Source organism: Pseudophryne corroboree, chromosome 8, assembly GCF_028390025.1.
Source record: "Pseudophryne corroboree isolate aPseCor3 chromosome 8, aPseCor3.hap2, whole genome shotgun sequence".
In the NCBI taxonomy this organism is placed as follows: domain Eukaryota; kingdom Metazoa; phylum Chordata; class Amphibia; order Anura; family Myobatrachidae; genus Pseudophryne; species Pseudophryne corroboree.
Genome location: NC_086451.1, coordinates 200,810,668 through 200,837,811, shown reverse-complemented (window position 1 = coordinate 200,837,811; position 27,144 = coordinate 200,810,668). Strand labels below are relative to the sequence as shown.

Genomic DNA, 27,144 nt, shown 5'->3' with positions numbered 1-27,144 from the left:
CAAATTAATCAGCACAATCTCCTAGTGCATCCTAGTTGCATTGTGTTGCAACTAAGATGCATTTTCGGCAAAAAAGATACCCATCGCTAGAAGAGTCTCATGCGAGAATGCAAGGGGGGCTGTTTGGTGTGACTTCCGCAAAGATGTATGAGGACATATTTGTACAAATTGGTCAGTATCTTACTTTTTTGCTACTCTCCTTCCAGAGATCTCAGGGTGCAGTCCAGGATGTGGGGGTGTGGTAACATGAGTTGCCTTATGGCCCCACCCACCTCCTTTGTATTGCGGCAATCTGTAAAATCACACAGTGTGTTGTGAAGCATAGTGAGTCCTTTCTAAGCAAATCCTATCATTATGCTCCCATATTTATACCCCTTTCAGACAGGGAAAAGAACCTGGTAATTTTTCAGCTCTGGGAGGGTGGACCCAGGATTTTGTTCTCTCTGAAAGGGTCAACACAGGACTGTATTCCCGGGACTTCAACCCAGGTTTCTACCTGGGTTTTTTCTGGATCGTACACGGGTTGCCGGCTGTCTGAAAGGGTCCGACCCGGGATTTTAGAAACGGGTCACGGTTAACAGCGCTGATTGGCTGAGCTGGCGGGGTCTCGATGATTGGCTGAGTGGGCGTGGCACTGGTGCTGGCGTGTGAGGTCACAATTGTGCTGCTGGGGAGACGAATGAGAGAGACAGCATGGCGCACTGGAAGGAGGAAGAGATCAGGGAGCTACTTGCTATTAGAGGGGAGGAGGAGTTCCGGAAGCAGATCACTGGGACATTGAAGGACGCCACAGTGTACATCAACATTGCCAAGATACTTACCTCAAGGGGCATTGAGAGCACACAGCAGCAGTTACTGAATAAACTGAAAGCTCTCATAAAATATTACAACAAAGTTTTTGGCAATTCTGCACTGGTTAATCCCATTGCCATTTCATCGTCCAGTTGTGCGTCCTTACGAAGCGCTACCCCAGAGAACAGCCAATCCATTCCACCGACGCCACCAATGTTCTGTGATAACATCACTGAGATCAGCAGCACCAATCTGATGGCTACTGTGGGGGACCCAGTCACCAATACTATTGAGGTCGATACCAGTGGAAGCAACACAGTGACTCTGGCTGGAACACCGACTTCTGCGCAGAGTGGGACCCCAAAGTTGCGTAGGAACAGTAGGTTGTTTATGTTTTACTTTACACACACTTAAGATTTTAGTTTTATTTAAAATCCAGATTTTAGTATGGACCATATTCCACAATGTTGTTGTTTGCACTTGTTATTATTTTTAAATGCTACGTTACACATTCAGTTCCTGACTGTCATGTATTTCATCTAGAGATGTACACCGAAAAATTTTCGTGTTTTGGCTTTGGATTCGGTTCCGCGGCCGTGTTTTGGATTTGGCCGCGTTTTGGCAAAACCTCCCTGAAATTTTTTTGTCGGATTCGGGTCTGTTTTGGATTCGGGTGTTTTTTTTTCCAAAACCCCTCAAAAACAGCTTAAATCGTAGAATTTGGGGGTATTTTTGATCCAATAGTATTATTAACCTCAATAACCATAATTTCCACTCATTTCCAGTCTATTCTGAACACCTCACACCTCACAATATTATTTTTAGTTTACACCAAGGTCGCTGGATGACTAAGCTAAGCGACCCAAGTGGGCGGCACAAACACCTGGCCCATCTAGGAGTGGCACTGCAGTGTCAGACAGGATGGCACTTAAAAAAATTGGCCCCAAACAGCACATGATGCAAAGAAAAGAGAAAAAGAGGTGCACTGTGGTCGCTGGACGGTTAAGCTAAGCGACACAAACACCTCAATATCACAGGAATTATTCGTTCTAATCAATGGTATTATTGGTCCAAATCACTGGAAGAAAATGACAAAATCACTGGAATTATTTGTTCTAATCAATGGTATTATTGGTCCAAATCACTGGAAGAAAATGACAAAATCACTGGAATTAAATGGCAGTAATGTCGGGAATTATATCAAATGGCAGTACCACTGGACATATACGGAAGTGTCAGACAGGATGGCACTTAAAAAAATAGTCCCCAAACAGCACATGATGCAAAGAAAAGTGAAAAAGAGGTGCACTGTGGTCGCTGGACGGCTAAGCTAAGCGACACAAACACTTCAATATCAGAGGAATTATTCGTTCTAAATAATAAATGGTATTATTGGTCCAAATCACTGGAAGAAAATGACAAAATCACAGGAATTATGCGTTCTAATCAATGGTATTATTGGTCCAAATCACTGGAAGAAAATTACAAAATCACTGGAATCATTTGGCAAGATCACTGTAATTAATAATTAATTATAAATCACTGATATTAATTGGTAAAATCTCGCTATCACCTGCCTAGAGAAGTCCCTGTGAACTAACGCCGGATACCGGATGCACGTATAATACCAACACAGCTGCCAAGGCCTGAGTTATCCGCTTTGCAACAGGATGTTTGCTGTGATATTTCATCTTCCTCGCAAAGGACTGTTGGACAGTCAATTGCTTACTGGAAGTAGTACAAGTGGTCTTCCAACTTCCCCTCCGGGATGATGATCGACTCCCAGAAGCAACAACAGCAGCACCAGCAGCAGTAGACGTTACACTCAAGGATCCATCGGAGGAATCCCAGTCAGGAGAGGACTCGTCAGACTTGCCAGTGACATGGCCTGCAGGACTATTGGCTTTCCTGTCTAAGGAGGAAATTGACATTGAGGGAGTTGGTGGTGTGGTTTGCAGGAGCTTATGTACAAGAGGAAGGGATTTAGTTGTCAGTGGACTGCTTCCGCTGTCACCCAAAGTTTTTGAACTTGTCAATGACTTCTGATGAATGCGCTCCAGGTGACGTATAAGGGAGGATGTTCCTAGGTGGTTAACATCCTTACCCCTACTTATTATAGCTTGACAAAGGCAACACACGACTTGACACCTGTTGTCCGCATTTCTGTTAAAATAATTCCACACCGAAGAGGTGATTTTCTTTTGTAATTTGACCAGGCATGTCAATGGCCATATTCATCCCACGGACAACAGGTGTCTCCCTGGGTGCCTGACTTAAACAAACCACCTCACCATCAGAATCCTCCTTGTCAATTTCCTCCTCAGTGCCAGCAACACCCATATCCTCATCCTGGTGTACTTCAACAGTGACATCTTCAATTTGACTATCAGGATCTGGACTGCGGGTGCTCCTTCCAGCACTTCCAGGGGGCGTGCAAATGGTGGAAGGAGCCACCTCTTCTAGTCCAGTGTTGGGAAGGTCAGGCATCGCAACCGACACAATTGGACTCTCCTTGAGTAATTGTGATTTAGAAGAACGCACAGTTCATTGCTGTGCTTTTGCCATCTTAACTCTTTTCAGTTTTCTAGCGGGAGGATGAGTGCTTCCATCCTCATGTGAATCTGAACCACTAGCCATGAACATAGGCCAAGGCCTCAGCCGTTCCTTGCCACTCCGTGTCGTAAATGGCATATTGGCAAGTTTACGCTTCTCCTCAGACGCTTTTAATTTAAGTTTTTGGATCATTTTACTGAACTTTAGTTTTTTGGATTTTACATGCTCTCTAATATGATATTTGGCATCGCCCTTGGCAGGCGACGTTGATGGCATTGAATCGTCTCTGCCATGACTAGTGGTAGCAGCTTCAGCACTAGGTGAAAGGGGATCTTGATCTTTCCCTATTTCACCCTCCACATTTTTGTTCTCCATTTTTTTAAGTGTGGAATTATATGCCAGTGATATTATTATATCAATAGCAGTGGCCTAATATACTGTACAACTATATACTGTTGGTCACCAAAATGCTGCACTGTACTACTATATATACTGCTCACAAAAATGCAGCACAGATATGGAATGGATACTTGCAGTGACACAGAGCTGCAAGATACAGCAATGGCCTACTGTACTGTACAACTATATAATGTTGGTCACCAAAATGCTGCACTGTACTACTATATATACTGCTCACAAAAATGCAGCACAGATATGGAATGGATACTTGCAGTGACACAGCTGCAAGATACAGCAATGGCCTACTGTACTGTACAACTATATACTGTTGGTCACCAAAATGCTGCACTGTACTACTATATATACTGCTCACAAAAATGCAGCACAGATATGGAATGGATACTTGCAGTGACACGGAGCTGCAAGATACAGCAATGGCCTACTGTACTGTACAACTATATACTGTTGGTCACCAAAATGCTGCACTGTACTACTATATATACTGCTCACAAAAATGCAGCACAGATATGGAATGGATACTTGCAGTGACACGGAGCTGCAAGATACAGCAATGGCCTACTGTACTGTACAACTATATAATGTTGGTCACCAAAATGCTGCACTGTACTACTATATATACTGCTCACAAAAATGCAGCACAGATATGGAATGGATACTTGCAGTGACACGGAGCTGCAAGATACAGCAATGGCCTACTGTACTGTACAACTATATACTGTTGGTCACCAAAATGCTGCACTGTACTACTATATATACTGCTCACAAAAATGCAGCACAGATATGGAATGGATACTTGCAGTGACACGGAGCTGCAAGATACAGCAATGGCCTACTGTGCTGTACTACTATATACTGTTGGTCACCAAAATGCTGCACTGTACTACTACATATACTGCTCACAAAAATGCAGCACAGATATGGAATGGATACTTGCAGTGACACGGAGCTGCAAGATACAGCAATGGCCTACTGTACTGTACAACTATATACTGTTGGTCACCAAAATGCTGCACTGTACTACTACATATACTGCTCACAAAAATGCAGCACAGATATGGAATGGATACTTGCAGTGACACGGAGCTGCAAGATACAGCAATGGCCTACTGTACTGTACAACTATATACTGTTGGTCACCAAAATGCTGCACTGTACTACTATATATACTGCTCACAAAAATGCAGCACAGATATGGAATGGATACTTGCAGTGACACAGAGCTGCAAGATACAGTAATGGCCTACTGTACTGTACAACTATATACTGTTGGTCACCAAAATGCTGCACTGTACTACTATATATACTGCTCACAAAAATACAGCACAGATATGGAATGGATACTTGCAGTGACACAGAGCTGCAAGATACAGCAATGGCCTACTGTACTGTACAACTATATACTGTTGGTCACCAAAATGCAGCACACTGAGCACAGATATTTGCAGCACACTGAGCACAGATATGGAGCTTTTCAGGCAGAGAACGTAGATATTTTCAGCACAATGAGCACAGATATTTGCGGGACACTGAGCATAGATATTTTCAGCACACTGCGCACAGATATGGAGCTTTTCAGGGAGAGAATGTAGCCACGTCCATGTTCAATCTCCAATGCACGAGTGAAAATGGCGGCGACACGCGGCTCTTTTTATAGAATACGAATCTTGCGAGAATCCGACAGCGGGATGATGACGTTCGGCCGTGTTCAGGTTAACCGAGCAAGGCGGGAGGATCCGAGTCTGCCTCGGACTCGTATAAAATAGGTGAAGTTCGGGGGGGTTCGTATCTCGACGAACCGAACCCGCTCATCTCTAATTTCATCAATATCAGAAGGCCACATTAGCTGTTGCACCATTTATGAGTAATAACGACTGCTAACAACATCATAGGCCTGTACACACCTGCACGAATAGCACAAATTATCCTTTAGAAAGGATAAATTGTGCATAGCATGCAGTGTTTGTACAATTGCGCACTTCCTTGACTGATACTCAAAATGTATATATTGCAGTGTGTAGCTAGTGCGCAAGAGGTAGGAGTCCTCAAGCACATATATGCTGACATCACTGCTATTTGATTTTTAAATTGTTTTTTTCCCCCACCATTTCTAGTCTTTGACGTACCTGAACGGAAGAAAAAAACTTCAAAGATTGAGCAAGCTACGCGCATAATGACAAGAATCCTGGTCAATCAGCTGCAAGATTCCAATGCTGAAATGCAGGCACAGGAGGATGCCGACTCCAACACTTTTTTGACAATGAGAAAGAGTTACAAAATTCACTCACGCAACTTGTGGGTATGCATGAACGCATTTCTAGGAAAAACAGAGAGGCACAGATGTCCTTTCTTAACGGTCTGGTGCGTAGATTACACAATCTGCACCCTCCGCATCCCCCACACCCTTATCCAGTGTATCCTCCCCACTATTCTGAGGGCCATTTTTCCAACTACCAGCATCATAGCAGAGGCATGCAGTTTATGGAAACAAACCCCTCAAATCCACCTAATGCTACTCCACAAGGCACTGTGCATTATAGTCCAGATGGCACAGGGAATACTACTCACTATGGCGCAGTGCACAGTTATCTAGATGGCACAGGGAATAATACTCCACATGGCACTGTGTATACTTATCCAGATGGCACTACTCACAACCATCTACTGGGCAGCACTTCTTACAGGCAGTTGTAAATAATCTTTTTTCTTCCTCTTTTGTCTTTTTGAAAATGTTTGTGTGTATTCAGCACTTTACAGGCCTGTCAAGTGTCCGGCCCATACCTGGCCATTACCTCAGCCACTTCTACAGATGGCCTCTGTTTATGTGCCTACAGTGGCAAATAATCTTTATTCTTCGTCTTTTGTCTTTTTGAAAATGTTCATGTGTATTCAGCACTTTACAGGCCTGTCAAGTGCCCAGGCCATACCTGCCTATTACCTACACACATTATGCCTTCTATTTATGTGTCTAATGTCTACACACATTATGGTCTATTTATATAAAACAAATTTAAGAAGCAGTTTAAACTGTAAAGATGTTATATTTAAAATGATACATGTGAGGTAACATGTACATAACTTTTTCATAAATAATAAAACCAAAACTGTGTCAACAACAATAAAAACAAAACTTTTTTTGCAACATATCCCTTGTCCTCTACTGTGTCATAGTAGTTAAGTTAGCAGTGAGGGTGTTGCGGATTTTCTCAGCACTGCCACTACTTATCTCCCCCCCGTAGGCTGCTTCTGCTGCTTCTACCAGAGTACCACACAGTTCAGAGTCCTTAACATTCCACTCTGGTAAACAGTGTTCCTTCTGTATTTTGCAAAAGTTGTGGAGGATACAGCAAGCAGCAACCACATCTGACACCAGGGTGATGGCAATATCATTGCGCTTTAGTAGACATTGCCAGCGCCCCTTCAGTCTCCCAAAGGCTTTCTCCACCACCATCCTGGACGAGCTGAGAGTGTGGGTGAAATTCACTTGTTCCGGAGAGAGTGGGAGATGCTGTGTGAAGCCCTTGATGAGCCAACACCTCAAAGGGTATGCCGCATCTCCAATAAGGTGCACCGGGATCTCCACACCATAAACAAACTTTGATTTCTGTAATGGGAAAAAAAATCATATATAGTATAGGTGGCATACATAATGTTCAGGAAAGTACAGGGAATAATTGGAAATTCCAACAATCTAATCCTGATGGGTGAGATAAGTATTCTAAACCCTCCCACCCCTCCCCTACCACCTAACCCTCCCTTTACGCAGCCTAACTCTACCTTCCATCCATCCTTACCCACCTTCGGGCTCACAGCTGTGAGGATCCTCACTGCAAACCTTTCCCATATTCCATGGTGAAACAAAACGGGGTCTAACTTGCTTGCCTCCAGCTGTTGTTGAATTACACATTCCAGCATGCCCTGCCACAGTTGCAGCACCCCCCAAATAGAAAATTTGTGTCAGGGGCATGATGGGAGGTTTAGTTCCACAGCTGCTATAGTTTAACACCCCTGCTACACAGGTCCTATACCATAATTGCAATCTATTGTATTATTATTCTGCTGTGAAAATTATAACCCATCAAAGAGATATATTTACCTCTCTAGGGAACAACCAGCCATGTTGGTTCTCCTCTGCAATCTGGAACAATTCAGAGTTGCCAAGTACCCAGGAGTCGTGAGCACGACCCAGCCAGCCAATGAAGACATCTGTGAAACTGAACAGTATACATATTAGCTGTTTTTAACAATACACATCATAGGCACAGCATATGACTCACATTAAAACACACCATATTACTTACCAATACATATGGTCCACTACAGCATGCAGGATGATGAAGTGCCAGCCTTTTCGGTTATAGTAATCGGCTGGGTTGTCTCTGGGGGCAATAATGGGTACGTGGGTCCCATCTATGACTCCAGCATACTGGGGATATTTACGTTGCAGGAAATCTTTTATGGTATCATCCAGCCGGTCACCTTGCGGTAAGGAGATGAAGCAGTGGTAAAGGGTTTCCAGCAATGCCTGGGTCACTTCCCTCACTAGCACACACACCGTCAATATGCCAACACCGAACAAGCAGGAGATAGTGCGGTACTCGCCTGGGGTTGCATACCACCACAAGACAATTGCCAGTCTCCTGCATGGCTCGATGGTCTTGCGGTAGTTGGTGCTTCCCCTGGTGAGTGTTGGAGTGAGAAGTTCCAGCATGTAGTAAAACGTACCACACGACATCTGAAAGTGTGCCATCCACTGCTCTGTCTGATAAGCCTCCATGGTCACCCAGAAAGCTTGTCCATGCCTGCGGCCTCTGGTCCACAACGATCGATTAGTCGCGCTGGTAAATCTTAGGGTAGCTGTAATGCTGCCCAAAATCAGGGCTCTCCTCCTGAGCAAATACTGGCGTCAAGTATTAGCCCTCTCTGACAGAAATTGCTGCCTTCTCCTCTTGGCATATGACTGTGCCAGGTAGCACAGTGCAAGCAGCTGCATCAGGCTCTCATTTGCTGTGTAAAACAGCAAAAAACAGCAAGAACTCAGGAACTCCGGGCTACTCAGCAGTAACTCGTCGGCCATGGTTAATGCAATGCTGTGAGCAGTCACCACCCACTTTTCATGACCTCATCCCTGTGTGCCATAAAAACAGTCCATTTCTTATGACACACAAATCTATAGCAGGGCTGACATGGGTTGTGTCTGAAAGGGGTCATCGCGGGAATAATCCGGGTTAAATGTGCTGTGTGAAAGGGGGTTGCTTCACAAAACCGGAAATTAACCGGGAATTTTAGTTTTCTGTCTGAAAGTGGTATTACTGAGTGTTTGAGGGGGATCCAGATGAGTGAACAAGATTCGAGGATTGCTCACTCTTCTGGGAGTGGATTCAGTGATGCAGAGAGAGGAGTGGATGGGTACTAATTATCCAGGCTCATACTTGTTCGACGGAACCAATGGGCCAGCTGTTGACAAATGCTTCTGCTTCAGGTGTGGCTCAAATAGTATTATTCATGGATTTTTACAGAGGGGGTGGGGTCAAACCTCCTGGATTTGGCCATGCTCCTTTAGTATCACTCAAGTCCATTGTATGTCTCTATGGCCCAGAGTGGATCGGAACTCACGCAATTTGGGAGTCATCATAGACAAGCATGACATTGTATAGTAAATGTGTGACTCCCTCTAAATCTCAAGTTCTTACCTATTTTCTGCTCTCAGGTTAGCTGTGAATCTGTTTCAGGATCCATGGTTTGTTTCTCATTTAAATATATATTTTGGTATCTACTAAGTATGCTGTTTTAAATTCAGATGTTGCTGTTACAGTAGGTGGGTAAAAGTAAACTACACTGAATCATTTGTGTACTAGTCTAGTTATTACCTGCAGTACAAAATAATTTCTAAAATAATAAAAACATGATGGGAACCAAAGGTAGGGATCCCAACCACCATGTAAAATGCATGTGTAATATACAATAGTACTAACAATGGTACATATTTAACTAACTGTATGTGTCCTTCAATGCAGGTCTGTATAGCTCCATGGACAGCTGGATGATTGTGCCCAATATCAAGCAGAACCATTACACTGTGCATGGACTTCAGAGTGGGACACGCTACATCTTCCTGGTGAAAGCAATTAACCAGGCTGGGAGCAGACATAGTGATCCAGCAAGACTCAAGACCAATAGTGAGTATATTATGGCATTGTTTTATAACTCCTAATGAGCAGGGGCACTTTGTATTTTAGTACATATGGCAATTTTGAAATAGTTGAATATTATGTTTTTTAAATATATTTATTTTAACTATTTTCTACTTTTTTAATTACCGTATATACTCGAGTATAAGTCGACCCGAATATAAGCCGAGGCACCTAATTCTACCACAAAAACCTGGGAAAACGTATTGACTCGAGTATAAGCCTATGGTGGGAAATGCAGCTCTAGCCGTACACAGCCCTCAGTGCCAGATATGCCCTCATACTGCCAGATATGCCCCCACAGTGCCAGATATGCCCTCATACTGCCAGATATGCCCCCACAGTGCCAGATATGCCCTCATACTGCCAGATATGCCCCCACAGTGTCAGATATGCCCTCATACTGCCAGATATGCCCCCAGTGCCAGATATGCCCCCACAGTGCCAGATATGCCCCACAGTGCCTGATGTGCCAGATATGCCCTCATGCTGCCAAATATGCCCCACAGTGCCAGATATGCCCTCATGCTGCCACATATGCCCCTCATGCTGCCAGATATGCCCCTCATGCTGCCACATATGTCCCTCATGCTGCCAGATAAGCCCCTCATGCTGCCACATAAGTCCCTCAATGCTGCCAGTTGTGCCCTCATGCTGCCAGTTGTGCCCTCATGCTGCCAGATAAGCCCCTCATGCTGCCAGATATGTCCCCTCATGCTGCCACATATGCCCCCTCATGCTGCCAGATATGCTCCCTCCCCAAATGCCAGATATGCCCCACAGTGCTGTTACTTACCCCTCCGTCGATCCCGCGCTGTCTTCTGGAGGGACACAAAGCGCACAGCGCGCGCCTCTCCTGTGTCCCTTCTGCATCTTCGGCAGCCGCGGCGGGTCTATTAAAGGAAGTGCCGGTTCGTGATCAGAGGTCACGAACGGGTACTTCCTTTAATAGACCCGCCGCTGCCGCCGGAGATGCAGGAGGGACACAGGAGAGGCGCGCGCTGTGCGCTCCGTGTCCCTCCTTCACACTGCTCTACCTCTGCCTGTCACTGACTCGAGTATAAGCCGAGGTGGCTTTTTCAGCACAAAAAAAAGTGCTGAAAAAGTCGGCTTATACTCGAGTATATACGGTAGTGGCAAGTTAAGCCTTACTAGTCCTGCCAGGAAAGTAGGAAACCATAGGCATATCTATATTGGGTACAGGGAGTGCCATTGCTATGGTGCCCTGAGGTTTAGGGGCGGCTGGACACAGGTTATATAGTTGCATACCTGTTTCCCAGATTTACCTGCTAAGCAATTGGGTCTGACCCGTTGCCCAGCCTGAATGTGGTGACTCTCCATTTTCAGGGAGAGGTGTGTGTAGTGGATGTTATAATGGTAAGGGGGGAATGTAAAGTGGCATAATTTAAATTGGAGCGCACTGTAATGTGGCACAATATGAAGTGGATGCACTAAAGTGTAGGATAATATGTATAGAGGGCACTGTATTGTGGCATAATATGAAGAGAGGGCACCGTATTGTGGCATAATATGAACAGAGGGCACTGTATTGTGGCATAATATGAACTGAGGATACTGTATGTTATAATACGAGTTGGGGGCACTGTGTGTCAGATTGTGTACAGTCAGTCTACAATGTGTACTGTGATGTGAATAAGGGCCATAAAATTGGTGTCTTTCTAGAAGTACTGGGACATGGGCCCCTTCAAAATGTATCTATGGGGCCTGCAAAGTTCTGGCTATGTTATTCCAGAAATGCAATATTATTTGTGTAAATTATCCTTATCAGTTGTAGAAAACATTTTGTTGCATGACTGTGATATTTTTATAGATAAGTGCAGACCTAATGATAAACATACAGTGCATAAGATAGAAGAATAGTGACATAAAGAACATGCATAAAGGCCCAAATGTATTAAGCCCTAAAAAGTGATAAAGGGGCCAATTCAGTAAGGTTAGCAAATTCTGCTAATCAGCAGAATTTGCTAACCATTAGCATGCATGCTGGGGGCCACCCAGCACTGGGCAAGGCCACCCAGCATGCTGACCAGGCGCCTCCACCCCCTGCTTCAAGCAGAAATTGCGAACAGCACGCAATTTCTGCTAGTTAGCAGAAATTAAGGATGACTCCTGTCGGCGCAGCTTAGCTGCGGCCGCAGGAGTCCCGGCGCCATTTTTGTTGTCACAGTGGCTGCGTGTGATGTCACGCAGCCGCTGCGGCCGCACCCCCGACACGCCCCTGTTTGCACACCAGCCCACCATTTTGGCTGGCACGCCCCCGCAACGCTCCGTTTCCACCCAGAAAACGGAGCGTTGCCGCCTCCCTCCTGCCCCGCCTCTTGACAGGCAGAGGCGATCGTAATTTCTGCGGCCTCCCCACAAAAATTGAGGGCGCTATCGCAGTAGGGTCTGCTGCGCCTGCGCCCGCGGCCCCTCAGCAAAAATTCCGTACGAATCGCTACTTGCAATTCATACTGAATTTGCCCCTAAGTACCAACAAATCCGCTCCTGTCTTTTTTTTAAAGCACATCATGTAACATGGCAGTTAGGAAGCTGATTGGCTGGTACTTTATCACTCTTTATCACACTCCAATGGGACAGTATATTCACCTCACAGAATGCTACAGATTGCTGGATGGTATCATCTGTGCATGAAGAGTTTGTATTATGGCGACACTTCAGCGATAAAGTTTAGTAGACCTAATATTTAAACTGTGCTAATAGTTTCATCAGCATTACTATTATTATCGCTTATTTATATGGCACCACAAGATTTCCACAGTGCCTAACAAAGTACATAAACAAATGAGCAAAACAAGAAAACAATGGCTTACAGTAGAAGACATTGTAGGACAATTATTTGGTATATAAACATATGTGCATCAGCAGATGCCACTGAAATTATCAGGGTGGCAGAAACCGAGGGTTAGGTGTCGTTGAAGGGAGTATGCGGGAGAAACATAGTTAAGCGAGGAACAGTACGGATGGTGTAATGGTTAGCATTACTGCCTCACAGCACTGAGGTCATGGGTACGATTCCCATCATGGCCCTAACTGTGTGGAGTTTGTATATTCTCTCCATACTTGCGTGGGTTTCCTCCAGGTACTCCGGTTTCCTCCCACAACACAAAAATATACTGGTAGGTTAATTGGCTCCCAACAAAAGGAACCCTAGCGTGAATGTGTCTGCATGCTCATGAGAGCTTACACTCTGAAGGGTAGGGTCGACAGACAGAGGTGACACATGGTAGGGTAGGGTAGACAGAGGTGACACAGATGGGGTAGAAGTGAGCATGTTACTCATTTGTCGTTTAAGTATAGTCAGTCTTCATTCTGTTAACAAGTTCCCAGATGTCTGACTATTCTGTGTAAAGAACCAACATATTCCACAGCACTCTGCAAGTCAGAGACAATAAACATACATTCATTACCATATAGAAATATAATTTAGTACTGAAAGAGTTAAGAACTTGTAAGAAGTTAGACGGGAGTGACATATTAAAGAGCAGTGTTAATATAACCTGTGCGGTTGTTCTTTTCTGTTTGACCTAAGTAGAGTTGTAAAAGTCCAGCTACTATACTTAGATATTGCTTCATTCTGGCTCTCTTTTCCTTTGCATTACTGTATAAAAAAATCACGGATGTATAGTGGATGCAAACCCATACCTTGGGATCAGCAGGGACCCTGAACAGAGGCTCGGAGACTAACATTCTGCAAGGAGCTGCACCAAACATGTGGGCCACGCCCCTCTGTCTGGGTTCCCAGGTAGGGAGGCTGGTATAAACTGGAACAGATACTGGAATATGCCGAATGGCGTGCAGACACTGGAACAGCAGATAGAAATGGAGCCGGTCAGCAGGAACATGGAATGGAGCACTGAGAGACAGATACCAGGAACGGAGCAGGAACAGGGAATGCAGCACAAAAGGCAGGAATCCGGAATGGGGCAGGGAACAGGAACCAGGAACCTAATTTACTCTGGCACTGAAAACTGCTCAGAAACAGACTTTTATAGGAGGTGAATTCAAACTTGGCACCAGTGTTACATCACACTTTGGCGCGCCTTGCCCTTTAAATTATGTGCTGAGTGGCATGCACGTCATTATGGGAGCTGCAGCAGCTTGTTAGAGACTGCAGCCAGAGGACGCCACAGGAGAGAGCCAGAGACTTAAGCAGCGGGCTTCGGGGACACCACACCCGCTGCTCTGCTGCCAAACAGGAGACTAGTGCTGCCAGTCCGGGTAAGTGACCATCAGGTTGCGAAGAGCTGTGACGTACTATCTTAGTCCAAACTATGAAGTACTGGATTTTGGTTTATGCATCATGAATGTGTAAGGGGAACAACTTCTCATTTAGGTCACAGTGGCTTACAGATATTGTATCATACTTGCCTACTTTTGAAAAAGCATTTCAGGGACATGTGAAAGTGACACCTATCAGCGTGGACAAGTACTGCTACATCTGAGAGGTGTCATGAAAATGACTTACATCCAAATGTAAATGAATCCCAAAGTTAGTAAGATCTATTTGTTGAATAAAAGACACTGATATTTTTCAGGATTTGTTCGTGCATTGTGTTTTACAAGAGCTTCCATATACTGTAAGTGTCCATAGGGATCATTGTGCCTTATAACTAATGCAAGGAAATGGCACTAATGATCCCATTTGAATGTATGTAGCTCTGATTTCTTTCCCCCCCAAGAATGTAATAGCTGCATAATGGGGGTAAGGAGCAATCAGGGAGATTGCTGGACTTTTCAGGGAGTCAGGGAGATTGCTGCTATTTCAGGGAGTCTCCTGCAGAATGAGGGAGGGTAGGCAACTATGTATTGTATGCTTTACAAAAGTGTATCTGGAATTTACAAGGAATAATTCTTTTCAATCTTTAAAATGCATCCTATTTTCTATACTGCTTCTCTCTCTCTTACAGTTGAACATTATTTCCCGTTGTCAGAAAAATTAAGCCTGAAGAATCCAGCTACAAGTTATCTAATGCTTACTGTGTCCAAGTGTGAATGGATGCAGAGTTTCTATTAAAACCTAATTTTCTGCCTTTGGTAACAGGAAACTGCTTTTCAGTATGTCTTCTGAATGTAATGCTATTTTGTACTGATAAAATGACTTTACCCTTGTAGGGTCTAGCAGGGCCGTAACTACGTGTGTGCCAAGTGGGCTTGGCACACAGCGCAGTTGCCCTGAGGACGCACGGCCAGCGGCATGTAATGAGTCAAATTGACTCATTACATGCCGCCTCTGAAGTCTGCGCCGTGTGCCGCAGCCGCGCTGGAGGAGAGAGAAGCGCCGGAGGCAGCTGAGAAGGAGGAGGAGGGAGGGGGACTGGAACCGCAGCAGCGCTATTTCATTGGTAGTAAGCGCCGCTGCAGCATCCCCCTCTCCTTCCGTATAGGCTGCCCGGTGCTGCTGTGGATGCTGGGATGCGGTTCCTCCATCCCAGCATCCACAGCAGCGCCAGGCAGCCCATACGGAAGGAGAGGGGGATGCTGCAGCGGCGCTTACTACCAATGACATAGCGCTGCTGAGGCTCCAGTCCCCCTCCCTCCTCCTCCTTGTCCGATGCCTGCACAGAGGGAGATGCCAGCACGAAGAGCCTGTCAGCGGGGAGAAGGTAAGTATATCCCTCTCTCTTTCTCTCTCTCTCTCTCTGGGGGACACCGTCTGCCATAATGTGTAAAAAGGGGGCCTGGCTGCCGCAATGTGTAAAAAGGGGGCCTGGCTGCCGCAATGTGTAAAAAGGGGGCCTGGCTGCCGCAATGTGTAAAAAGGTGGACTGGCTGCCGCAATATGTAAAAAGGGGGCCTGGCTGCCGCAATGTGTAAAAAGGGAGACTGGCTGCCGCAATGTGTAAAAAGGGGGACTGGCTGCCGCAATGTGTAAAAAGGGGGCCTGGCTGCCGCAATGTGTAAAAAGGGGGCCTGGCTGCCGCAATGTGTAAAAAGGGGGACTGGCTGCCGCAATGTGTAAAAAGGGGGCCTGGCTGCCGCAATGTGTAAAAAGGGGGCCTGGCTGCCGCAATGTGTAAAAAGGGGGCCTGGCTGCCGCAATGTGTAAAAAGGTGGACTGGCTGCCGCAATGTGTAAAAAGGGGGACTGGCTGCCGCAATGTGTAAAAAGGGGGACTGTCTGCCGCAATGTGTAAAAAGGGGGACTGTCTGCTGTAATGTGTAAAAAAGGGGACGCTGTCTGCTGTAATGTATAAAAGGGGCTCTACCTGGTGTAGTGGCGCTACTGTGCAGCGTAATTTGAATAATGGAGACTACTGTGCACCGTAGTATGAATTGCTATTATTTTGTGTCTACGCCCCTTCCCCATGAAGCCACGCCCCTATATATTTTTCACGCGCCTACGGCGCGCACTGCCCCTGTCTTGCATGGGGGGGGGCGCCAATGTCATTTCTTGCACACAGCACTAAAATGCCTAGTTACGGCGCTGGGTTCTAGAAAATCATTGCATACAGCATTTTATTTATAAGCACTGGCTCCTGTTTTAGCCTCTACAATAACTGCCTTTCACAGATTGGAGACACTCAATACAATTTAGGGGGTAATTCAGACCTGATCGCTGCTGTGCGTTTTCGCAGTGATAAGTATCATTGCTACCCACTATTTAGCAACAGGGATTCAGCACATTTAATTAATTTCTCTTTTGTCCCCTATATAAGGAGTATGCGGGAGAAATATAGATAAGTTTCCAGGTACACAAAAACTATTATACAGAATTTACAAACAAAGGGAACATTACATTTTTCAAAGTATTCGCCAGAGGAGTGTATGCAAAGTTGCATGCGCTCAAACCACTTGGTGAAGCAGCTGGACCAGTCCAAAACAGGTACAGTATGTCTTCTACATGCTGGATGAAGGTCTCCACTGCAACTTTCGGTGACTCAAAATGAATGCCACACATCTTGCACTTGATATGTGGGAACACAAAGAAGTCACAGGGGGGAAGGTCTGTACTGTATGGCAGATGACCAAGCTCCTGGATTCGTTCATGGACCAGAAAATCCAATACTTTCCTGGACTTATAAGCAGAGGCAATGTTGTGATGGAGAAGGGCACCACAAAGCAAGTTCTTGGATTATGCCTGGAAATTGCTTCCAGCACTTGCAGCAGGCATTGATTGTCGGTGTGCTGCTGCACGAGTGGCACGGTAGCTACATGTCCAGTCTTGGCCACAAAAACAGCCACCATCTGCTTTGCTACGCAACTCTTGGGTTGGAACTTCTGGGGTGGCACCAACTGGGATCCACTAGGCCACCTTTTGTTTGATCTTAGCAGCGAAACTGTAGATTTATTATTATTTATTACAAGTTATTTATATAGTGCACACATATACCGCAGCACTTTACAGAGAATATTTGGCCATTCTTATCAGTCCCTGCCCAAGTGGAGCTTATAGTCTATTTTCCCTACCACGTGCAAACTAGGGTTAATTTTTTTGAAGCCAATTAACCTACAGTACCAGTATATTTTTGGATTGTGGAAGGAAACTGGAGTATCTGGAGGAAACCCACGCATGTACAATCTCAACACAGTTAGGGCCATGGTGGGAATTGAAGCCATGACCTCAGTGCTGTGATGCAGGAATACTAACCATTACACCATCCGTAAAGAAGGACAGAAAGGAAGACTCTTTTTGGGGGGGCACTCTTTTTTACTTAGAAATTGTTAAAAGTTCATTACACTTTATTATGCATTATAAAGAGAATTTTGTGTGTCATGTCTTGAGTTCACAAGTAATAAAAGCATTTATAGATGAAGCAAGAAAAGAGCATGTGGTCAATAATTTCAAATGGCCTAAAGGCTGTATTCAAACAATTGATTGAGAGTCCAATAATCCGTACAATAAGATTCAAAAAATGATTGAAAATCCAATAATTGGTACAGTGAGGAAAGTAAAAAAAGAACATGTGATGTCAGTGAAAACATAACAGTACAGGTAAATGTGCTGTATTTAAAGAACAAAGAAAAACATATAGAGGTGTATATATTTACAAAAGTTTATAAAATGTCAGCCAATGTCACTGGTGATTCTCAATTTTTGGGCAATAGATTTGTCCTGTTAATCACGTATTGCATGTGGCTATATTTCTTGAAAGAAAAAGATTGAACATAACATCAAAATAATGCTTGTGTTTTTAGGTGAAAATATAAACTTTGAACAATGGTTATTATTCAGTATATATACATATAGACAAAAAGAGACAATCTATAAGGTATCAGATATAATATCAATGTATGTCTATACAGATGTTAGTTATATACTACAATTGTCCAGAAGATGTGGAACATGCGGCAAGTTATAATAGCTGGTAGTCCATCTAGCCCTGGAGTCAGTGTATGTAGGGATGGCAAAGACTCATATGGACCACCCCCACTTCTACTGTCCTCCCTTATGTCCTGGCGGACAGTGAATAAGAGGATGAGAGTGTGAACGGATGAGCCAGTGGTGAGGGAATGTAGAAAGGTGGAGGGATCTGCTATTGTGTTGTAGCTCACATTGACAACCCTGTTGGTAAATAGCCAGTGCCGAGAAAGTCAAGTGTGCGCCACCCAGTGAGAGTCCCTCAGTAATAAAGATGAGTGTGAGGGTCAAGTAGATATACTGTAAATACAGTTTACTCCAAGTAATTTATAATTTAATTGAAAAATTCTAGAAATAAAGAAAGGGTATTTACAATTGACTCCAATATTACAACGTATATCTCTTCAACATTTTGAGAGCATATTTGTTAGGAATTAACACTATTCTCTATGAGACCATCCGTAAAGAGACAAGATTCATTGCCACTGATGATCTCCCAGAGTTTGCGAGACTGCCATCAAACCTGCCCAGCATGTTGTGGCACCAAATCACCCAAGGCTCCTTCTGCTCTTGAGTCAGCCAGTGGGGCACCCAGAATGCATAAACCTTGCTTAGGCTAAGCTTTTCGTGGAGTATAAAGAGGATGGATCCTGATAAGGGGATGCGTACGGCATCCCAGCGGTCATGTGACCGGAATCTTGACACCCCTTGGGAGACTAGCGCCGGAACACTGACAGCTGACATCTCGAATGTGAGTATCGGGGTGGGGGAGCGCTAGAATTAGGCACTGGGGGAGGGAGTTAGGGTTAGACACTGGGTGGGTGGTTAGCCATAACTAGCAAAAACTGCTATGGCTCAAATTGAATGCTGGGGGCCAACCAGCACAGGGCAAGGCCGCCCAGCGTGTATGGCGCCACCCTGCATTGCGATCACAATTAAGCTGCAATTGTATCGCAGGAGCACAAATAGAGGACGACCCTCTGCATACGCAGCAGGCTGCATATGCAGGGGCACCACTGCCATGTTTTTGATCACAGAATACACTGGAGACGTAATCGTACTGCCCCAAAAACGTCCATGACACGCCTGCATTTCCTGCTCCACTACCCCCCAACACTGTGTCGCCTTCCCCAAAAGTCCACCATCTGTCATTCAAATTGTGATCACAATGTGAATGCCCGCACACGGAAAACGCTCTGCGTGTCCACCTCTGAATAAGGCTTAATATAGAGTTCTGTGCCTTGACATTTCACAAAAACTTTAGTCAGAGATTACAATTCACAACCAGTCAGATTGTGTCTACCTATGCACTGCACATCTGGAAACGGATTACATATCGCTGGTATTTCCACATTTTACCATGTCTTCATAGCCTGCTATAGGGAATGCAGTGTCTGCACAGTTTAGCAAGTGGCAGAAAGCGAAGCTGTCCATAGATGGCGTTACTTATACACGCAAATGCGGAACCAGTAAACCATGATGAGCTGTGCTCAGTGACATCCTGAGATTGGAAATTTGAGTATATAAATATCTCCCAACATTGGTCCTGGTCTCAGCTGGGACATTGTCTGCACATCTATATAAAAGGGGGCACTTTCCCCAAATCCACTTACAGTGGCAAGCAGGGTCGCTCCTCCTAACTTGCTAACATTTGGTACAGTTCTCTCAAATCAGGATGGCTGGATGGTTTGTTGTAAATATACTAAAGTGCCTAATTGTTACTGATGCAATATAAACAGTACAATATCTGATATTGTTTAGTGATGAGTAGACATTGTGGACTTATAGTTAGAGATGAGCAGTCTCGGTTTTCAGAGAAACAAGCCTACCTGAGTTTTGGGGATCTGAGGGAATCTGACCCCTGGCACGGGTTTTCCCGTCAGGCTGTGGTACCAAATCAAAGCGTCATCAGCACGCCATCAGATCTCGTGTGTTTTTGATTCAGTATACGTCCCTCCCATGGTGATTTTGGTGCCATTTCACACAGGATGCCAGATGGAGAGCACACACTAGACTGCTAGGGCAGAAATTAAGTAATGTATCAGTCCTGTATTATACTTGTGCACATTCTAGAGCTCAAAAGCACACACTAGACTGCCAGGGCAGAAAACAATTAATATATCAGTCCTATATTATACTGATGCACAGCCCAGAGCGCCTAAGGGCAGTGTTAACCATTATTAACCCTTTTTTGGTGCATTCTGCCAGGTCCTCCTAATACAGGGCAGTATTTACCCTTAGTGCACAGTGGACACTGCTGCATTTTTTTGTCACTGCCTCCATTGCAGCCCAAAGCTCCATATAGGGCAGCATTAACCCTTAGTGCAAATAGATGGTTTCTGTCACTGCCCAGCATGCATTGCATCCCAGAGCTCCTAATAGAGGGCAGCATCATTAACCCCTTTTTGATGCACAGCACATGCTGGTGCCCACAAAACTTTTTGGTGAAGTTGTTGTCATTTGTGCAAAAAAAATTGTACAACTTGTGTGTGCTGTAGGTGGAACTGCATTCATAAATATAAGCACTGTGGGGTAAATTTACTAGGGTGGTAGTTTTTTTTTGAACTGGTGATGCTGCTTATAGTAACCAATCAGATTCTACTTAACATTTATCTCGCTGCTTCTAGAAGCTAATAGATAGAATCAGATTGGTTGCTGTGGGCAATATCACCAGTTCTAAAAATCTCCCACCTTAGTCAATTTTCCCCTATGACTCCGCAGTGTGAGTTGTTATTTGTGAAAAAAGTTAAGAAAAAAGTTGTTTTATTTGTTTTGTATAACTTGTGTGTTCAATAAAACTCAATAGGTGCCGTGCCACACTGCATTAAAAAATATCCACAGTGGGAGATGTCATTTGTGGAAAAATAACAGGAAAAAAAGCTGTTTTTTATTATTATTTTTTATACAACTTGTATGGTAAATAAAGCTCAATAGTTTTCATGCTGCTTTGTATTAAAAAATATAAGCACTGTGACTCCACAATGTGAGTTGTCATTTGTGAAAAAAAACCTGTTATTTTATTTGTACAACTTGTGCATTCAATACAGCTCAGTAGTTTCCGTGCCAAAGCAGGAGTAGCAACCAACTACTAGTTCTGTGGCTGCTGTCAGTCATGAGAGTACTATAACCAGAGCCGAAGTTAGACTTCATGGGACCCTAGGCAGGATACCAGTTTAGGGCGCCCCTTCCTCAAACAATCCGTAGCACTATATTTTCATTCCTGATTCATACCCCTTACATTATTTGTAGTTTTAACTCCTCTAGAGAATATTAGACTTTGCGGAATAAAATGGCCCTTCATGTCCAAGTAATATGAATATACCTAGAAATATTTTAAACACTTCAGCACTATAGAAAAAGACGACGCAATCCAAATATATATATATATATATATATATATATATATATAGACATAGATGATATATCGCTGGTTAATGCAGTCCGGAGTATTAGCGCATATAAGATATATATATATATATATATATATGTCTCTAAAAGTGAAATCACAGCAGCTTCAATAGATGCTCAGATAGGCACTAGATCCTCCTATTATCTTTCTGGACCACAGCTCCCCTTCAAACAAGCCGAACTCCACCGGAGAAAGATATCTGTCAATAAAACATATATAGGGGCGCTCCATAGTGCATAAACCTTTTTTATTTTAAAAACACAAAGTGCTTAAAACAAATGTTTTACATTCGTACCAGACGGCAACCAGTGTGGGCTGGTTACCACGTGATTCCACAAATGATCAACAAGTAATAGCTGGAACAATTGTCAGTCAGTCGCATTGGAAACCTCAACCCGCCGGCAGCTGATTTCCCTGGGACTCACGGGCAGGAATCACATACGTCCGCGACTCCTCGTTCAGCAATTACGGTGATCCTCAACGTCACTAGACTCCGCCCCAACGCGTTTCGTCATTGACTTCATCAGAGGGCTGGAATCTGTGATGCTCAGATCCATTTTAAAGGGTCAATTACCTAATTTACATGAAAGTCTAATTTGTTACACCCGAGCGGCAGGCTGAAGTTGTGAACAGATATACAGATAGTTAGCCTCTATGTATATATAAACATACGGTGCCTGATAGTAGCTATCTTTCGATTACTAGATTATTAGAAAGTAGTTAAAAACTACAATCCGCCGTTACGTCTATAGAATACCAGCGGGAGATAAAACGTAGGGCACACTCATATAATCAATAATCATATATATGTATATAAAATAAATGAATAAATAAATAAATAAACATTCATTACCTCTTTTAATACATAGTTACCACCTGTTGAAAGCTACAATCCGCCGCTCAGTTTACAATGTGCCCAGTAATTAAGAGCAAAATGACCTATACCTTATATAATTAATTTACATAATGCAGAAACTCAGGTAGTCCAATGTCATAATAAGAGGAGCACAAAACATTGGGGGTCATTCCGAGTTGTTCGCTCGCAAGCTGCTTTTAGCAGATTTACTCACGCTAAGCCGCCGCCTACTGGGAGTGAATCTTAGCTTCTTAAAATTGCGAACGACGTATTCGCAATATTGCGATTATACCTCTCTTAGCAGTTTCTGAGTAGCTCCAGACTTACTCGGCATCTGCGATCAGTTCAGTGCTTGTCGTTCCTGGTTTGACGTCATAAACACACCCAGCGTTCGCCCAGACACTCCTCCGTTTCTCCAGCCACTCCCGCGTTTTTCCCAGAAACGGTAGCGTTTTTCCGCACACACCCATAAAACGGCAAGTTTCCGCCCAGTAACACCCACTTCCTGTCAATCACACTACGATCACCAGAACGATGAAAAGCCGTGAGTAAAATTCCTAACTGCATAGCAAATTTACTTGGCGCAGTCGTACTGCGGACATTGCGCATGCGCACTAAGCGGAAAATCGCTGCGATGCGAAAAAAATTACCGAGCGAACAACTCGGAATGACCACCATAATTCCAAACATTTTTTGTATGAGTAGATAATATATAATAATATCAGACTTCCATATAGGGAAGGGAAAAAAAATATTATAAATATAAATACAATGAAACAGTTCTTTAGCACACCATCAAATAATATAATATTGGTTCAAAAACCTCACTTTAAAAAAGGGGTAACTTCAAATCCCTCATTTAACCCCTCTGGTTTAAGTGTTTTAAGAGTAAGTATCCAAAACGTTTCTCTTTGTTCTGGTTCTAGATCCCTGTCTCCACTATTCTTATTAGCACTCACATGTTCTATACCTTTAAAGCGTAACCGGAAAAATTAATACATATACATTTTTTTTAAAAGTTGATTGCAATAGTTACCTTGATTTCTCCAGCTGCCATTTACCAAGCTGGAAAAGGAATATTCCTTTCTCTCAGTTTACCAGGCTTAGACGAAATTGTGCCAACCTGGATAAATTTGATGAACAGGCTTCAATATATACAGAGAGATTTCTTGATCGAGGCTATCCAGTAAGCTTAATTGAGCAATCCAGAAATCGAGCGAGGGGAAAGGATAGAAAAGATCTTCTAGTCTATAAGGATAAAGCTGTAAACATTGGGCATGAGACTAATAAAGGTTTGTGTCCATTTGTTACAGATTATAATAATGAAGCAGGAGCTATCAAATCGATTCTCAAAAAGAATTGGCACATCTTACAGTTAGATCCTGTTTTGGGGGAGCATCTTCCCAATTGTCAAGGTTTTTTTTATAGGAAAGCAAAAAATGTTAAGACCCTGGTATCAAGGAGTAGGTTGGAACCCCTTAGAGAGAGGAAGGATAAACATTTTTTGGAAGATATTAAAGGTAGCTATGCATGCGGAAGTTGTAAGGTGTGTAAATTATTAGACAAGGAGAAAACTGTTTTTTATGACAAAAATAAAACTTGAACATATCAGATTAACAGTTTTATTAATTGTAATTCCACTCATGTGGTGTACATGATTATATGCCCTTGTGGATACAGATATATAGGAAAAACTAAGAGAATGTTAAAAATCCGTATCCTTGAACATACCCAAAATATAAAAAATAAAATAACAAATCACAGTATTCCACGGCATTTCAAGGAACATCATTGCAGCGATACCATCAGGTTACGCTTTAAATGTATAGAACATGTGAGTGCTAATAAGAATGGTGGAGACAGGGATCTAGAACTAGAACAAAGAGAAACGTTTTGGATACTTACTCTTAAAACACTTAAACCAGAGGGGTTAAATGAGGGATTTGAAGTTACCCCTTTTTTAAAGTGAGGTTTTTGAACCAATATTATATTATTTGATGGTGTGCTGAAGAACTGTTTCATTGTATTTATATTTATATTTATTATATTTTTTTCCCTTCCCTATATGGAAGTCTGATATTATTATATATTATCTACTCATACAAAAAATGTTTGGAGTTATGTTTTGTGCTCCTCTTATTATGAAATTGGACTACCTGAGTTTCTGCATTATGTAAATTAATTATATAAGGTATAGGTCATTTTGCTCTTAATTACTGGGCACATTGTAAACTGAGCGGCGGATTGTAGCTTTCAACAGGTGGTAACTATGTATTAAACAGAGGTAATGAATGTGTATTCATTTATTTATTCATTTATTTTATCTCCTATATAATAGCCCAGATCTGTGACTTTGTGACTCATTTGCTAACGCTGGGCGGAGTCACAACACTGGGCGGAGTTAGTCAAATGAGTCACAGATCTGGCCACATCTATAGGAGACTAGGAGCAGAAGCAGATAGTATGGGCATGGCACAGGCAGGGGTTCATACCTCCCAGCTTTCTTCAGGCAGAAGGAGGGATACACATGCTGCAAAAAGGGGGTGTGGCCAACGAAAAAGGGGCGTGTCTTTACGGGAGTCAGTGAGGGGGCATGCCCAGCGCTTTGTGAGCTGCTGGCATGCCCCCAGAGGCTGATTATGAGTTCGGGGGGCCAAGGGCACTTGAGACAGGGGAGCCCTATCTCATTGCTGTGCCTGCTGTGGGGTTGGGGGCGTGGTCTAATCGCGCCCACGAGGTCACGCCCCCTTATGCAAATTCCGGATTATTATTTTTTATGGAATTTTGGTCCCTCAGCTAGGGCTAAATCCAGGGGAGGTGGTCGCTCCCCCCTACACACCCGCACAGGCAGAAGAAAGCAGGGAGACTGCTGCCTCCCTGCAACACCACAGACCTGCCAACACGCAGCGTGTGCTGACTGTAGCACAATGCTGCCGCTGTTGCTGGCAGGACGGGGAAGCTTCTGTGCTGGGACAGAGCTATTCGAGCCGGGGGGCACACTAAAACTGTGGGGCCAACGGTACGTACCCCCTGCCCCCCCCTTAATCCGGCTCTGCTGCTGGAACCCCCTTTAATCCGTACCCCCTGATGCCCCCTCTCCCTCTGTCTCCACTATTCACTGCTGCTCTGCTAAGCAGAACAGCGAGTACAGGAGCTTTCCAACTGCCCCCCCCCCCCCCCACCGCAGGACACTGCGACCCGCGGGTGGGACAGCGGGACAGACCCCCAAAAATGGGACTGTCCCGCGAAAATCGGGACAGTTGGGAGGTATGGGGGTGTGTGTGGGGGTATGCCGTACAGAGAGACGGGCACCGGCTCACTGTGTGCTTGACCACCCACATCAGGATACTCAGCAGGGTCTCACTGGCGCGGAGGAGCGTCACTTTCTGCCACACTCCACGCTTCTTAGCTGAAGTTTTGTGGGGCACCTGCCGCTGTGCAGGTTCCGTACCGCCTCTTATCTCCAGCCCCAGGAACCCCACTGCTAGCTGCAGCGTTGCCGCCCGCAGTGAGGTGCGCCCAGCTCCTTCACACACTTTAGCTGGCGGGCAGCGCTGCAGAAGTACGAGCTGCTTGCAGGCTCCGACCCCCTCCTCCCTCCAGCCGCAGCGTCTCCTGGGAGCTAACCAGTCACTGCCAGTCTCCCCTTATTACAGTGCCCAGCAGCCGCAAAGTCCACGCCGCGTGCATGCTATGACCCCCTCCAGCCGCAGCGTCTCCTGGGGGCTAACCAGTCACTCCCAGTCTCCCCTTACCTCAGTGCCCGGCAACTGCGCGAGGTCTGCGGTGTGTGACTGAGGAGGGGGGAGGGATGCGGACAGGCAGAGGAAGCAGGTCTCCAGCCTAAGAGAGTCAGCCATGCCAAGTCTCCACCAGCAGCAGATCCCAACAGGTTGGAGTGGAACAGCAGCAGCCAGCAGCAGTGACTCCGGTAACACACATCTGTCTGTCACCTCTGTCCTGTCCCTAATACCAATCTCCCCCGTGCCCTGTGTTCTGTCATGTCCCTGTCACCCCTGGCCTTGCCCTGTCACCCTTATCCTGGCCCTTTCACCCTTATCCTGGCCCTGTCACCCTTATGCTGGCCCTGTTATCCCTATCCTGGCCCTGTCACCCCTGTGCTTGCCCTGTCAACCCTATACTGGCCCTGTCACCCCTGTCCTGGTCCTGCCGCCCCTACCCTGGCCCTGTCACCCTTATCCTGGCCCCGTCGCCCCTGTCCTGGCCCCGTCACCCCTGTTCTGACCCCGTCACCCCTGTCCTGGCCCCGTCACCCCTGTTCTGACCCTGTCAACCCTGTCCTGGCCCTGTTACTGCATACCCTCCAACTACCTTTTTGGCAGGTACAGTACCCGCAGCGCCTCCAGACCCCTCCCCAATGCACCACACCTCCGCACCTTCCACTCCACCACATGCGGCACTCCACCCCTCCCCCACACGCTGTGCCTCCAGACCCCCTACACCACCCGCGGCTCCCACTCCTCCGCCCCTTCACCATCCACAGCACCTCCAGACCCCCTCCACCATCCACCCCCCATATATGTCTCCCCCCACACCTGCCCCCTCCACCCACAGCATCTGCAGACACCCTCCTCCATCCGCAG

General features: G+C 44.9%; 1 protein-coding gene across 2 annotated transcripts in view; it reads left to right on the top strand.

Annotated features, from left to right (window-relative positions):
- Nucleotides 1–27,144, top strand: part of MID2 (midline 2) — a 907,753-nt gene that overhangs the window by 688,708 nt on the left and 191,901 nt on the right. For both annotated transcript variants that reach the window (XM_063937060.1, XM_063937059.1), the window contains exon 8: nucleotides 9,780–9,941. In XM_063937060.1, the coding sequence (XP_063793130.1) occupies nucleotides 9,780–9,941 (162 nt within the window). The remainder of the gene's footprint in view (nucleotides 1–9,779; nucleotides 9,942–27,144) is intronic.